The sequence below is a fragment of the Peromyscus maniculatus genome, chromosome 5 (assembly GCF_049852395.1).
Source record: "Peromyscus maniculatus bairdii isolate BWxNUB_F1_BW_parent chromosome 5, HU_Pman_BW_mat_3.1, whole genome shotgun sequence".
In the NCBI taxonomy this organism is placed as follows: domain Eukaryota; kingdom Metazoa; phylum Chordata; class Mammalia; order Rodentia; family Cricetidae; genus Peromyscus; species Peromyscus maniculatus.
In genome coordinates, this window is record NC_134856.1 from 114,529,735 (window position 1) to 114,546,048 (window position 16,314).

At 43.5% G+C, this 16,314-nt stretch overlaps 1 protein-coding gene across 4 annotated transcripts in view; it reads left to right on the plus strand.

The window, feature by feature from the left end:
- LOC102913188 (serpin B9-like) overlaps nt 1-16,314 on the plus strand; it is a 76,078-nt gene that overhangs the window by 55,628 nt on the left and 4,136 nt on the right. The window contains exons 1-5 of one of the 4 annotated variants that reach the window (XM_076573137.1): nt 6,027-6,248; nt 11,447-11,624; nt 12,520-12,657; nt 13,303-13,420; nt 15,278-15,420. In XM_076573137.1, coding sequence (XP_076429252.1) covers nt 11,457-11,624; nt 12,520-12,657; nt 13,303-13,420; nt 15,278-15,420 — 567 coding nt within the window. In that variant the 5' untranslated portion in view covers nt 6,027-6,248; nt 11,447-11,456. Of the gene's footprint in view, nt 1-6,026; nt 6,249-7,815; nt 7,891-11,446; nt 11,625-12,519; nt 12,658-13,302; nt 13,421-15,277; nt 15,421-16,314 lie in introns of those variants that run through there. The other 3 variants (XM_076573136.1, XM_076573138.1, XM_076573139.1) reach the window with 3 other exon arrangements.

Consider the following 16,314-nt stretch of genomic DNA (forward strand, 5'->3'; position numbering starts at 1 on the left):
AACAACTAAACTCAACAGCATCCCCAGCCTAGAGTTTTTTTCTGTGATGTTGAATGCCTGGTGCTTTTGAGGAAGTCAAAGCCAGCTTTTCTGGAATGTAGACTTGGACTTATGTTCATCCCAAGATCATGCAGAGGTGCTTTTCAAAGCCTGTGAGGAAAGCCCTGAAGAGTGAGCTATGTGTAGGGGCCCACAGAGGCTCCCTAGTAAGGCCTTACTCAAGGTCAGAGAATCTGAGCTTGCTTTACTCAGCAGGGCTACATAATAGGATGATTTGGCCAAGGGCATGGTTACCAGGTGTTTTTATGGGTCTACAATTGGATGTATGTGGTGCTTTGATCTTGAAAGGGGGAGGTCTTTTGCCTGTCCTCTTGGTGGTGTATAAAAAGCCCATTAGAATAAAACTCGGGGCAGTTGGGTATTGACCCTGGGCCCTCCTGAAACTGTCCTGTATCTGTCTCTGTCTTTCTCTTTGTCTAGAGCTGTATTTCTATCTAACACTTCCTCATTTCTCTCTCCTCCCTCCAAGAACCCTTTGACAGGTCCCAGCTGGTCTCCCGCAGCTATGGAGGTGGACAGAATGCTCAGAGGCTGGAGAACAGACAGGATTTGGTGAAATCACCTTTCTTTCACTTGGGAACTAACTCCTGAGTGAACCAGCAGCATCTCCCACTGAAGTGGGTTCTTTTTTCCATCAAAAAGTGATGGCATTCATGGGGATTCTGCTCCCTCTCTTCCTTGCCTTCTTTTCAACCTTGTATGATCAACTTGTAGTTTGAATGGTCTAATGAGTGTGCTCACTGTGTGGTTTGTTAATAGCTGTATCAGTGTTAGAGCCCTGAAGAATAATAGAGGTTCAAATGGCTGAAGTTTCAGACTACGGACATTTATAGCACCCTTGAAGGGCTCTGCCTCTGTGTACACCCTGGGTGTGCATTTTTGTGCATTCTTGTGAGCTTTCTGGAATGCTACTTTATATGCTCCTATGTGCAGCAAAAACTCTGGATTCTGCTCCCAGGGTGGCCAGAGTGACCACTGAAGTGGTCTGTCTAGCTCTTCTTGCTTGCTGTAGAGTAGCTGTTTTCTCTGAATTGAAATATCTTCCTTTGAGAAGAAAATAAAGAGAAACATTTAAAATTTCTAATAGTTCTTCCTTTCATTATTCAATATTCTTTATTTTGATTTAATAATTTACAGTTTATTGGTTGTTTTGAAGGAAGAAGTGGACAGCCTTAAGACATGGAAATATCTGTGAGCTCATCTTCTTGTTAGCCAGTCCTTTTAGAGAAATGTTTCCTCATAACTGGAAATGGGATGTACTGTCCAGTTACAGCTGCATGGTGTGAAGTATCTTAGAAAAAGAAAAGCAAAAGCTTTGTTTTTTTTTTGTTTCCTGATGTGTTTCTTTTTTATTTTTATTTTTATTTTATTTTATTTCACAATACTATTCAGTTCTACATTGCAGCCACAGATTTCCTAGTTCTCCCCCTTCCTGTCCCCCTCCCCTTCCCCCAAGCCTACCCCCCAATCCCACCTCCTCCAGAGCAAGGTCTCCCCTGAGGACTGAGATCGACCTGATAGACTCAGTCCAGGCAGGTCCAGTCCCTTCCTCCCAGATTGAGCCAAGCGTCCCTGCATAAGTCCCAGGTTTCAAACAGCCAACTCATGCAATGAGCCAGAAAAGCAAAAGCTTTGTATAGGCCCCGTTTTCCTAAGACCTTCTCTGAGCTCCATACTCTCCACTTTGACCATTCTTCCCTAAGACTCTGTGACATTTTGAGGACTTTTCCTTGTAAATGTTTGGGAAATTTTGCTGAATTTGTGTGACCTGTGTTCTCATCATTGTGTGTATATATGCTTTAGGAGATTACAGTAGCAATTATACTAATCATCCCTTGTGTTTTCAACTTGTCAAATTATATAAAAGACAATCAATTTCTAAGAATGATAAAAGAAAACAGTAGATTTTTTTTCTGTGAAATTATTTAAAAATTCTTATAGGATAAAAATGTAGGAGCCAGTGAGAGAGCTTACAAAATTTGGTCTCTGACCATGGCAGAACTCCAGCCCTTGGGAAGCTGAAGCAGGAGGATCATTAGATTGAGGCCAGTCTGGGCTTCATGAAGACACTTGTCTCAAACCAACAGGAAGGTGTTTCTCAGGCAAGCTCATACCCAAAGTGACTAAAGCCAAGAAGTTATAGACTGATGGTTTGGATCCCTGATGTCCTGACACTACCTGGATGTGTTTTAGTCTTGGTCTCCACTTTTACTCTTTTTATGATTTTTGTTTCAGACAGAGTTCTCTTACACCCCAAGGTTGGGGTGTTAGAATCAGGTAGAGAACTATAACTGCCTGCCTGCCAAAGCATGAGAATGTTCTAAAGATACATTTGTACTTCTTTTTGGCTAACAACTATTTAAACATTGTTCCCCCAATGAATTTTGATTATGCAGGAGTATTATGCTGGTGGAAGCAAAAATACCAGAGCCTTCCAGAGGAAACCTTCCCAGGAAGAGATTTCATAGTTGTCTGACCACCTTGCAGGACAGAGGAGAGCCAAACAATGATAAGCAGGACCACACCTCAACTGCTTAGCTCCGTTTAACTCAGGTCTTCTTGTGGTGATACTTTATTTGTGCTGAAATGTGATATTTTATTTGTATGTTAATAAATAAAGTTTGCCTGGAGATCAGAGGTCATAGCCAGGCATAAACAGAAGTCAGGTGGTGGTAGTACATGCCCTTAATCCAATCACATGGCAGGCAGAGTCTCTGTGTGTTCAAGGACACAGCCAAACATTGTGACCCACACCTTTAATCCCAGTACCAACCACAGAGGCCTGGAGGTCTGTATAGACAGGCAGTGATGAGGAAGTGGGGTGGCTGAGTTAAGAGCCAATGAGAAGGCAGAACAGCAAGGCAATAAAGGCACAGTTTAGACAGGAAGAGGATCTCATGGGAAGCTACGGCGATGTGGTGAGTTAAGGTTAGTTGGTGGCTATTGCTCTGATCTCTATGGCTTACACCCCTGTATTTGGCTCTGTGTTTCTTATTTAATAAGACTGTTTAGAAATTTGTCTACATCTTCTCATATTAAACTCATGTGAGTAATCTGACTAATAGACATGTGAGGTTGCTGAAAGGCTTGGTTCCTCTCCCCAGTGTGGCCACGTTGATTAATCCTCCCTTGTCTTCTCTTCACTATGAATTTGCCTCTTTTAACATGCTTTTTAAGGAGAGATGGCCAAACTTGGCTTGTTAGGACTTTCAGAGCATAGGCTCTAACTGCTGATGACATGATTGTTTGCCTGTTTGTTTGTGATAGAGTCTTACTCTGGATCCAAGCTGTCTGGAACTTGATATATAGACCAGGCTGGCTTTGAACTCACAGAGATATACTTGCTTCTGCCTCTCGATTCTGATATTACAAATGCCTGATGTATTTATTCACTTCAGTGAAAGTATATGATAATGACTCTTATTTGGGATTCATAGTTGGTAGCTGGTTAAGCTAATTCTTTACATCTCAACCTTCACTTAAAATATATTAAATTAAACTTTCCTGTGTTGTTTCCCACATAACATTTACTTCTGATATTCAGTTTCCAGCCACCAAAGGTGAGGCACTTCCCAGCCTGAGCCAGCCTCCTGCCACTGTGAGGTCCACAATCTGATCCCAGGACAGGAGGAGGGTCAGAGGAGGCTGGGAGTTTGAAAAACTTGTGAGGAGCCATGGACAAATGAGACATATTTATTCACTGTGGGCGAAGGTCACTGGGCAGGTAGCCTGCAGCGGGCACCCAGGCACACAATGACACATACAGTCTGAACACAGGAAAGCACAATCATACAGTCCAACACATAGTCCACAATGAAGAAGGGACAGAGACCCACATGCTGGCTATAGAAGATGAAGACTCAGATTCCTGCCTCTCACCTATAAAGACAGAAAGAAACTAAGTTGGGACATAGCATTCTCTAAGCATAATTTGAAAAAATTCAGCTCCAAAGTGAGAGCATCTTCAGTGTTTGGAACTGGGCAACCCTGAGAGAGTCTGCAGTGGACCATTGAAGTCTCGGATGATTAAGTCTCATTGAAGGAGCTTAAGTGAGAGGTATGAAGGCATGAAAGGAAGTATCTTGACAGAGGTCACAGGTTCTAGGGAGAGGCAGACCAAGATTGTGACTAGGGCTGGGAGGATGTTTCATTAATTAAGTGTCACAGAGATGGCAGAGTCACCTGACATGTGCTATAGAGTGTAAGGATCTTTAATCTTGGGAGGATATAGAATTTACCATAGAGATGAAGAAATTAACTAGAACAGACACAGAGTTACAAATTTGGTGCCATGTAATTCTATGGCAATGATGATGATGATAATCACCCAAATTACAAACAGAAACAGGAATTTGAGTAGACATTCTTGTAGAAAGATCTATAAATGTGAAGTGAGCACATGAGCTTATGATTGGCATCATTACTCATCACGGAAATAAAACTCAACATTAGAATGAGTAACCACTTCACACCCATTGTCTAAAATAAGAAAAGACAATCACACATGGAGAAACTGAAAGTCACAACCTCCTGGTGGGGACACAAAGCTGCATAGGGGCTTCCAAACTCTTGGGTGTTTCTTCAAAATGTGAAATGTAGAGTTGTCATGTGACCCAGAAATTCCATTCCTTGGGCTCTACCCGGGGTAATTCCTAGAAAGCATATGACTATACGTAAATTTATACATAAATGTTTGTTATAAACTTAATATAGATAAAGGGTAGAAACAATCTAATGCTGACCAACTGAATAAACAGTCATTATAGACAACATTATTAATATCTTTAACCAGCAAAAAAAAATGACTGACTGACAAATGCGGTATCGACGTAACATAGAGAGACCAAGAAAGTGAAGGAGACTCAGGGGTGGAAAGAAGCCCTTCACACCAGTCTGATGGAAGACCCTTGTCAGCTCAAGTGACACTTCCTGTGGAGGTTGGCAGCATACATGCAATACTCATTCTATGCAGAGATATTTCAAATGAGAATGTTAGAACAGCACTCATGCCTACAGCCTAAGCATACACGGTCCAGATATAAACCTGCAGCTTCCTACGAATCCTACAAGAAACCCTACTTACAATTCAAGGCATGTCTAACAGCCTTGTAACCTATGCTTTTATTTTAGCATATTACATTTCATTTGTGGGGCATCCCTAATGTCATGCTCATGTATGAAAAACGAGGATGAGATCTTTGGTATGGGGGAGGAGGGATGTTGCTGTAGTCCTACCGGCTACAGCCCAAACAAACAATATGGTAGATTCTGACTTCAAAGGATTCTCCAGGTGGGAGAAGAATGAGAACCAAGTGCCATCAAGCAGGAAGTTCCATGAAGATGCTGCCAATGACTTCCTTAAGAAAGAGGAAGCAGAGGGCAAAGACATGTGGGATCTGTGTCATAAGAGTGAGCATCGCTTTAAAGGGCAAGCCCATCTTCTAACAGACTACATGTAGAAAATAAAAGGGAAAAAAAGGCCAGAGCATTCCAGCCAGGAAGAGAAAATAACATGGCCTCTTGTTAGAAGATGTAGAGGAGGATGACAGGGAAGACGCTGGAGGGAGCAGGGGTGAGGAAGAAGGAGAAGCAGAACAGGAAGGAGAATCTGTGTCAGAGGACACAGGGACAAAGAGGGACAATAAATATAGGACAGCTGCTTCAGTGATGAGGGACCAGAGTGAAAAGTGTCCCCAAGAACACAAGTTAAGACAGGAGATGGTCAGAAGTTGTTGGTCAAAGCAGAGGAGCTAGAGAAGCTAAAGGAAGGGACAGTTGAAATCCCCTCTGGGGTGGAGAACACAGGGTGACTGAGGAAGCAGATTCTGCACGTAAGCAAGCCAACCTTCCTTCAAGCAAGATGAGACAGAAGCCTCTGTCCCTTCAGCTACTGTCAATCCCTGCTAGGTCAGGATCAGAAGACAAGGGGAGTGAGCAGTCTCTCTGGAAACATGGAGCCAAGCAGCAGAAAATGAGCACCCTGGGGAAGACAATGGCACCAGGAAGCTTCTGGGAGTAAGAGATTGGTGAAAAGCTGGTCATTCATAAGCCAGGAAGGAGAGCACATGGAGAGGAAAGATTTCTAGACTGAGTGTGTCACAGATAGTGTGAAATTGAGTGAGCTCTCGGGATCAGCCAATTGGAACCTTGACCTTGGGGAGAACTACATGTGTGATCCTGAAGACAGTGTGAGCTTTTTGTGTGTCTGAAGTCTCTAATGGTCCTGTTACAGAAGGCATCTTACTATGTTGAAGTTCTGTTTATGTATCTTGGTCTCATATAGCTTAATTTATTGAGGTTTAAAATGCTTGTCCTTAAATAACTGAACAAATAGAAGTTGAACCTCCATTAAATAAAACAGGGAAGGTGTGGTTCCTTAGCAACATTTTGGGATGTAACTTTTCAGAATCACTAAAGCCACATGTGTAGCTACTGCTGAGAAACTGAAGCCATGTTCTCCCTTCAGACACTTGCATGCTTAGGTGTGTCTCGTCGTTTCTTTTCCTACATGGCCTCTCTTTGTATATCACTTGTGTTTAAATATATATATTTGTTTATTTCTTAATAAATTCAACGCTATTTTATATTGGCTCATCTGGAAATTCCTTTCTATGGCAAAGTCAAGAACTGTGGCTTGACCTGAGTTTAGCTTTCTGAAAAACACTCTGCCTGCTGTAGGTGGCATTGTGTAGCATGTCTATGGCCCTCACCCTAATCATGGGCCCCTTGAAACAGTAAGGATGAGCCTTGGAGACATCAGGTCAGTAAAAGAAGACCTCACACAGGCCACATATTTCAGTCACAAGAAATGGTCATTACTAGCAAATACAGGCAGAAAATGGATTACTGGTTGATAGGAAAGGAGGATGGGTTTGGGGAAAGGATACTGATAATCAGAAGTAAACATGAAAGTCAGGGATTATATGGTGATCCCTGTCATATAGATTCATGAATATACTCAAAGACACTCACTGTATGCTTTAAAAGAGAATTAGTATCTTGAGAACAAGGGTTTCTGATATAAATACATCTGTCCTGGGACATAGTTCCTAAGCTACCGTCAGCATGGCCAGGTGGAGAAACAACTCCAGGATCTAAGAAACACTCCAGTATAGGGAATCTCTTGTTGTCTTTTGGCCTCTGTAGGCAACAGGCACACAAATGGTGTACAGACATACACTCAGGCAAAACACTCACACACAAAAAATATACTATTTTAGTCTAAAAACATTAAAGGTGAGACATGTAAGATTCCAAATTTGAGGAGGTCTCTCTTTGAGCTCTGCAAATACAGTGTGCCCTGTGCAAGGAAGGAAGACTAGATATCCTGTACAAATTTGCCTCAGTGTCTATTTCTGTCACTGTGCATGGAGGGGTCCTCCAGTGGAGCATCTACACCCCAGCAGTTGGAAATGTCTCTTCTGGAAGTTAGCACCAGGATTCTGCCTGTGGGTCTACGATAGTGCAGAACTAACATGACACCTGGACTAAACGCCTTCACAGCTGAGTCCCTGGCATGGATGGAGACTTGGTATCAGCTACAGCCACCAGGTGCTCTGGCACCCTTGGGAATCTTCTCCCTTTGTGCCCTGTCAGAGACCCAAGGCTCCTACTAGATTTTTCTTTCTTAAGGGACCAGGTGTTCACTAACCCCTACCCATCCCCACCCTGCAGAGGACAGAGCTGGATAAGGTCAGGTCAGTCCCTCTTCCTCTGGCCTGGGGCTCTAAGCATGATGTCAGCCCCCTGCAGTGAATAAAGGGTCTTCCTGAACAGGACAGGCTGCTAAGCTGTTTTGCACACTGCACGGGGAGGCTGTGAAGTTGGCAGGTAAGGGATACTGGCTCAGTCCAGGGCTGTGGGACTGACAGAGACCAGATTTAGAAGGTCCAGCCTGAGTACAGAAGAAGGAACTCCAGGACCTGAGTCTTAACAAAAGTGACTGAGGGCAAGTGGTGTCTGGTGGGCGTTCACAGAGCTGATTCACTAGAAACCACTGTGGCCAGCAGTAGTGAGGCTGGTCTTAGGGCTGGAGTCCTGCAGCTGTATTGACCCATCTTAGTCAGGCATAGGTGCTGCAGGGTCTCGGGGCCTTCTCCACTGTCCTCTGTCCTGCTCCCCCCATATCCTACAGCATAGCCCATTTGACTATCTCTGCCATCTTCTCAAGGGTCTGCAAAATAATGTCTCTTACTTCTGGGCCCTTTTAGATCAGCAGGCTCTAATCCAATCTGAGCTCTCTTCATTCCAATTATAAAATCAGTGGTCCCATGGTGACTGGACATCCTCAAATGCCCACCTTTAGCCAGGTGCTCAGAATTGGAGGGCCAGACATCTCCCTTATGTAATGACATGGCATGCAGGAGCCTTGGTGTCCCAGTGGGTGAGGGAGACACGCCATACAGACGCAGTGGTGGGTGGTGTCACAGGTTGGAAAGTCACTCACATCCCAGGCACGGCATTCACGTGGAGAGAGTTTATCATAATAGAGAGACAGAGAGAGAAAGAGAGGGAAACAGGGAGAGAGGAAGAAAGAGAAGGAGAGAAAGATGGAAAGTGGAGGTGTGCACACCTCATGGTGAGAAAGGGAGAAAGTGGGAAGAGGAAGAACAAGGGAGGGATTTCCCTAAAAGAGGATTTATTACAGGATCAGGGCAGGTCTCCAAGGGGCCTGTCAGAATGGCAACATTCCTCCATGTTGATTAGTATAAAAAGGCAAGTTGTGGATAGCAACTGGGGGAATAAGGGCACCGAATTCTCAAGACCTCTTCCTGCTGATTGTGGAGCAAAATGGGGGGCAGGGAGTTGGGCGTCGGGGTCATGTACAGAGGGATGTGTGAGTGAAGGAGCATTCAGCTGGCTGTCATTGTGGCCACCTCAGAGGTGGAGATCTCAGGCCTGTTCCTTAAGGGAGCTGAGAAAGCAGCTTGCTAGGAGAAAAAAATTAGATTGTTATCATTGGCCTCATGAGCAGGGCTAGCCACAGGAAGAGAGAGAACTGTCAGAAAGAATGAAACAGAGAAATGCCCTGATTGTACTGAAGAGGTGAGGGTGAATGAGTGAGATACACTGGTGGATATGCCCTTTATTGGGACATCTTGCAAAACTAGGTTCTAGTTGCTGGGTAGGTGCCTGCTTGAGTCTGGAGAGGTGGTACTAGCAGTGAATTGAGGGATGACGTATTCTTTAGGAGTATATGAGCCATGAAATCTGCTGTTTCACTGGAGGTGGGGGTGCATCCATCCCAGTGGGCATCCTCTGTTTGTGGTTGGTATCCTCAGAGCTGGTGCAGGGGCTGGTCTATGTGGAGGACTCTCTGTGGGTTGGCCTTAACCCAGGCAGAAGTGAAACTGCAAAATATGCTAAAAAATCAGTGGGGTCAAAATGGGCTCTGGAGACTGTTAGTTTTCATCAGACCAGAAGTCTTGACATAGTAACAGAACTTTTTCCAGGAGCCTGCAGATATCTGCCAGACAGCTGGAACAGATTTACATCCTGGCATCATAGCAAAAGGCTATGACTTGGGGTTAAAAGATGTGAACATTTCCTGGCTTCAGCCCAATAAAACATCTTTAAATCTATAACCAGTGGAACTTTACTGAATGGAAGAGGTTGACTGGGTGGAGGAGGAGGGAGGCTTCCCTAAACATCATCAGAGTGAACAGAAGTGAGACAGCTTTCTTAACTTCATATAAAGAAACCTTGAAGCTGTTTCTTTTATCTGATTATCTAGGAGATACTGAGAGCAATCAATAGTAAAAAGTTACAATGAAACCTGTTCTCTTGAGTTTTTCTGGTCCTGTAACAAGGTAAATTCTGTCTAGACCTAGTAGTAGCCCTAGGAGAGTGAGACCTGTGGATTTTATATTGAGAACCGAGAAGGCAGCTGAAGCAAAGCCTGGTCATCAGATGGAATCAGAGATCTGAGAAGGATAAATCATATCTGAGTACACCAAGCAGCTTTTGAATCTATTAAAAATGACAGGGACCAGCCCATACCCAGGTCTCCACATCGTTGGAGGCAGAAGTATCAGAACTGCATCAATCTTCAGCACCTACTGAGGCACCAACCCATCAAGGCCTCCTTGTACCATGTCATTACACTGTGTCTTCAGAGAGCTCCAAGTGTGGTGGAGACACAGTGAGCAAGAGAAAGGACCGCACTTAGGATTGATGACAGAACCGGCTGGGGCAGCGTCACGAGGGTGGCAGAGCAGAGGCCCTGAGGTTGCCCTGCACTAGTGAAGGAGGGAAGGGTGAGTAGTGTGAACTCAGTGACGGAGAGGGGGTAGATGACCCTCTGGGTGGAATAAACAGCACTTCAAGGATTCAGAAGCAAATTTAAAGGGACATCAGGATGGGCAGGAGTGTAGGGGTCGCACAGTAGGTCAGATGAGAAGACCAACCAGAAGGCCAGGCATTTAAATAAAGCTGCTGCCGCCGCCGCAACTTTCCTGAAGAGCCTTGGAGGAATTATGGAGAAAAGTCACAGGATTTGGGCACACTCTCAGGATGCTGTGTCCGTCTGTCTGGGGAGAGGGAAGAAGTATGGGTTGTGATGTTCTGAGACTCCCTAGGCTATTTTATCGGCATTTAAGCACTGTAGAAAGTACTCGGGAACACACTTCCAGTGTTCAAAGGTCATATGAGAGTCAGAGCACAGCCATGGGATGTGCAGGGACTCAGATTTGGGATATTGTGGCAGGGACAGTCACTTAGTCTGGACCAAGCTGTCCATTCATCTGGGAATGAGGTATGCTCCACAGAGAAACAGCCTGGTGCCATTGCCTGATCAAGGCCTCCTGAGCAGCCACTGCAGGTGGATGCTCCCCGCTGCACAGCAGGGCTGGTGACACCAGCCTGTCTTTGGGTCTCATTCAGCATCTCCATGTCTGTCCTGTAGCAGCTGCAAATGCAGAGACTGTCTAATGCACACCTGGACATCTCAGAGGAGTCTTCACAGGCAGACACAGAATGCAGCTTTGCTGAAGCCAGGCTAGATGACCTGGACGCTCATGTCTGTTTTCTTCTTCCCTTCCTCTTTTCCTCCTCCTCTTATTTATCCTCCACTCCACCATCTTCAGAGAGAGGAGCTGGTGTGTATGGAAGGAGACTGGAGCCCACCTCTCTCAGCTGGGTCCTGTGTGCAGTCCTGATGATCTGAGCTCTACCTATGCAGATGACACAGACGCTAGTTTGGTCTGTTGCCATGACCACACTTAGATAATAATCCTAAGATTGGAAGGACTGTGACCAAGAATTAATTTTAAAACCCAATTCTAGGTACTTAGGAGCTTTGAATGAAAACTAAGAGTCCCACAGTCCCCTGAGTCAGGTCAATGAACCTTCAGCGCTGTGTTGAGTACCATTTTTCCTTTGTTTCCAGACTCTGCATCATGAATACTCTGTCTGAAGCAAATGGCAACTTTGCCATCCACCTTTTAAAGATACTCTGTGAAAGCAACCCTTCAGAAAATGTTTGTTATTCTCCTGTGAGCATCTCCTCTGCTCTAGCTATGGTCCTTTTAGGAGCAAAGGGAGACACTGCAGTCCAGATGTCTCAGGTAAGCTGTCTGTCACCCCACACCTGCTTCACTTGTCTAAGCGCTGCTGAGAAGGGAGGGTAGGAATATGAACACACTGTTTCATGGGGCAGGGGCTAAAGAGGAAAGAAGCTAGTCTAATCTTGTGAGACCCCCTTCTTTAAAAAAATTCTTTTTATGTGCATTGGTGTTTTGCCCACATATATGTCTGTACAAGGATCTGAAAGTCTCTGGAACAGGAGTTTCAGACAGTTGTGAGCTTCCATGTGGATGCTGGGAATTGAATCTCTGGGAATACAGCTAGTGCTCTTAACTGCTGAGCCATCTCTCTACCCCTCCCCCTCCCCCAGGACTTCTTTCAGGGCAATGAGCTTTCCAGAATAATAACTTGGAGGAACTCTCAAAATTTTGTCCAGACTTGCCCTAGAAAATGGTGCACAGATAGATTCATGCTGGCCATGTGGCACAGGGCTTTAATTCCAGCTACTAAGGTGAGTGAGGAAGGAGGATCCCAAGTCCAAGGCTAGCTAAGGCAACTAAGTTTCTAATGAAAAGTTTTATCAAAGGTGGAGAGGAGGCATTGTGAGCATAACTCAGTGGTAGAGCTGGTAAACTCTTGCTTAGCATTTGTTTGGAGCTAGGGTCAGTCCCAAGTACTGCAATGGAAAAAAAGAAGATGTTGAAATCATTTGAAGCATGGGTTGCTAAGACCTATATTATTTTTAGAGTAATAGACTTGTAATTATTCATTAGCAAAGAAAGCTAATTTCTGCTTTTAATTGTCTCAATACCAACCTGTTTCGCATCAGAGCCTCCCTTACTCACTACCTGAGTAACTCTTTAGCTTGAAAATTATCTTTACAGCTACAACATCTCATCCACTGAGCTCATAGTGATTTATTCTTTTCTTTCACAGGCACTTGGTTTAAACACAGAGAAAGACGTTCATCAAGGCTTCCAGGGGCTGCTCAGTAACCTGAACAAGCCCAACAAAAAGTACGCGCTTAGAATGGCCAACAGGCTCTTTGCAGAGAGCACTTGTGAATTCCTCCCAGTAAGTTGTATCAGTAGAATGACATCAATTGCATTCAAATACTTGTTGCTATAGATCCCTATTGAAGGACCCTAGAAAACTTGGGAAAATTAAGGATCAAGTTCTAGTCATTGTCATTGTTCACATCTCTATTACCTGCACTTAGAAGACTGAGACAGGAAGGTAGTGAGTTCTAGCCGAGCCTAGTGAGACTCAACTCCTGAATCTTGCCCAAAGATCACAGTTCTGTATTGATATCTTGAAATACTTCAAATCAGAAATATTTTTATTTTTATTTATTCATGTAATTTTTAATTTATTCATGTCTGATTATTCTCACTTACAAAAGCCTAGAAAAAAAGGTGTTTGTTCTTTTTGGTTTTTCGAGACAGGGTTTCTCTGTGTAGCTTTGTGCCTTTCCTGGAACTCACTTGGTAGCCCAGGCTGGCCTCGAACTCACAGAGATCCGCCTGGCTCTGCCTCCCGAGTGTTGGGATTAAAGGAGTACGCCACCACCGCCCGGCAAGGTGTTTGTTCTTTAAAGTGATATACACACCCATTTTAAGTTTGGTTGTTTTTCTTTTAATGCCATAGTATTCAGAAGTTTGGGAAGCTTGCTGACACTATATTTTGCAATGTTACCTCACTGAACACGTTTCTCTCCAGACCTTTAAGGAGTCCTGTCTTCAGTTCTACCACTCAGAGCTGGAGCAGCTGTCCTTTGTCAAAGCAGCAGAGGAGTCCCGGAAACACATCAACACGTGGGTCTCCGAACAGACTGAAGGTCAGGATTTCAGGTTATTTCACACCCACATTCTTGTCCTTTCTGTCCATCCCTCCCTCCTCTTCCTTCCTCTTTCTCTTAATTTTCCCTTCTCCCTCCACTCTAACTAATCTCACTGTTATTTCAGAGAGTCAAAGGGATGCAGACCAGCTAGGCCACATGGTATAATTTAGACCTCAGTGTATTCATGGAGATTTTACTCAGACACTTAGACTTTAAAAACAGAGTTGTTTGTGTATTTCTCTAGGAGAGAGGGGCTGATACAAATGTCCTGAGAACTCGTGGGCCTGATTTCCAGTCTAACAGATTGCATTAGAAGACAGGGGTGGTCTGCACTTGGCAGGCCAGGTGACTCCACTATCTCTGAGATGGATATGTAAGGGTAGAGCTTGCCCATAATCTTGTCCTTGGGCTGGATTCTCCTACAGTCTTTGTTGCCTGGGTCAACACCACCTTTACCTCTGAAGAGGAGTCCTGTTTCTGCTTCCACATTTCCTGCATCAGATCCCTTACTTACATTTGATGAAACTAGACTTGATTTCCTCTGTCAGGGCTGCTCAGTTACATTGGCATAATGGAGGATGAACTTAGTTGGTTTTTGTTTTTGTTTTTGTTTTTGTTTTTGTTTTTGTTAACCATTCAGATGCCTCTGTAACACTAGGTACATTCCTATTTCTGCTGAAAGAGAGAGAGATAGACATACAGAATAGAATGAGAATATTTTCTTAACATCTCAGCAATTGTTTGTGAATTTTTTGTTTGAGTCCTTACTTCTTGTGTAATCTTGATGTCATAAGTTAGCAAGGATTGTCTTGATCATGAAAGAATACTCCTTAATAGGATCATGAAAGAATACTCCTTAATAGAGAAGAAGAGAATATGTCTTTCAACCTGCATTATTTCCTCTAGGGATGGATGGGACTCTGAAGTGTAGAATAGTAATACATCCTCCAAACTAGTATCTGTACTTGAGTGTCTGACATACTGTGGTATGTAGAGCCGGGCATGATGACAGAGTACTAGATGAGATGCTGTATTTCACAGTAGTGTATTCGTCAGAGTGCTCTAGAGGAACAGAATTTTACTAAGGGGATTAAATAGAATGGCACACACAATACAGGCTGAGTAATCAGCTACTGGCCATCTGCTTATGGAGAAGCTGAGAATCTGGTAGCTGCCCAGTCTATGAGGCTGGAGACCTTAACAGTCAGTTGATAATGAAAAGCCTAGAGGTTTCTGGAGAGTCACTAGTCTTAGTCCATATGGGCTCCAGTGTCAGCTGAAAATTGCAGTTGCAGAGATGTGAACAGTGTCGCTGCACTCACCAGCAGGGACTGAGGCAGGCAGACCAAACAGTGCTGCTTCTCTCTCAGTCCTTACATCAGGGCAGCACAGGAAGCCTTTGCTTCCTTGGAAGAGCGTCCTCTCCATTAGTTACTCTTTCTGGGAAATGTCCTCACAGACCCGCCCAGAGACATGTCTCTTGGTTGATTCTAGAACCAGTCAAGATGGCAACCAACATTAGCACCCAGGTGGAAAGTCTGGTGCCCTGTGACCTCTTCTACATATCCTGCTTCTTTGTTTTTCATCCTGGAGTCACTCTTTCTGCTTTTCCCAAACCTGCTTTCCTTGAGAGACTTGGAAATTTTTCAATATCCACACGTTTGCCAAGCTCTTCCAGTGTGCATGGCATCAAGTCAAAAATGGGTGTTTGTGTGTTGTTTTGATTTTTTAAATATGTTTATCCACATTCCACAAATTTGAAAACATGATGCTTGGACCTGCCCAGATATCAGATCAGTTCATTTCTCACATGTGTATAACATGAACCTGAATGAATCTCTGCTTCCTCAAAAGGGAAAATTCCAGAGTTGCTGTCGAGTGGCTCAGTTGATTCTGCGACCAGGCTGGTTCTTGTCAACGCCTTATATTTCAAAGGAAAGTGGCAAAAAGAGTTTGACAAAGAACGCACAAGGGAAATGCCCTTTAAAATAAACCAGGTAAGGAACAGTGTCCAAAGGTCCACGCCAGTGTGGTGGAGAGATTGCATGGAAGGGTGTGATTGTGAATGTGTAGCTCTGGGGCTCAGTGGTAGAGATCACATGTCCTCTGTGGGTGCTGGGCTTGGCCCTCAGTGCAGATAGAAAGAGAACAGGAAATCACAGAAAACGACAGAAACATATATTTCTGAACAAAAGGTTAAACTGTGTAGAAAATGATAGGAATAAAGAGTATTTATGCCCTGTGTTATTTTATGTCCTGTTGGTGCCTCTTACTGCTTCTGGTAATTTCTCTAAAACCATTGTTCCTACTTCATCTTAGAAATTAAATTTTCCTTATGTTCTAGAATAGCAAAACTAAGCTGCCAACATAGTATATTATATGTATGGAACATGAGGCAAAGTAGAAAGTAACATATGAATACTTATATAACACAGTAATTTTTAATTAAAATAATTATTTAAAATTATTGCACAATTTGTCATTATTAAACAGTTTTTATCACTTTCTAATATTGAAACTGAGTGATTAAGATTTCAGTCTTAATTGACGTATAATTTGAATTAAAGTAGATATTAGAATTGTTTGCCCTATACCTATAAAAATATAATTTGATGTGGTTTGGAATATCATGAATGATAAACTCCTTGCTATACTTTTATTATGGGTGCTTTAAAAAACTTTGTAAAAGAATGAGTCCTTTTATTGGGTAATTTAATCTTCATTATGGGTGGTCTGCAGCAAAATTTTATATTTAATGTACCACTGTAATTAAAATCTTCCCAGATGGTCAGTCTACATCTGTGTTTAAAAAATACCTCTGGACTATCATAACAGAAAAAACTGGATTAATCATAGAAATATTCATGAGATTCTGTCCAGATAGCCCCTCA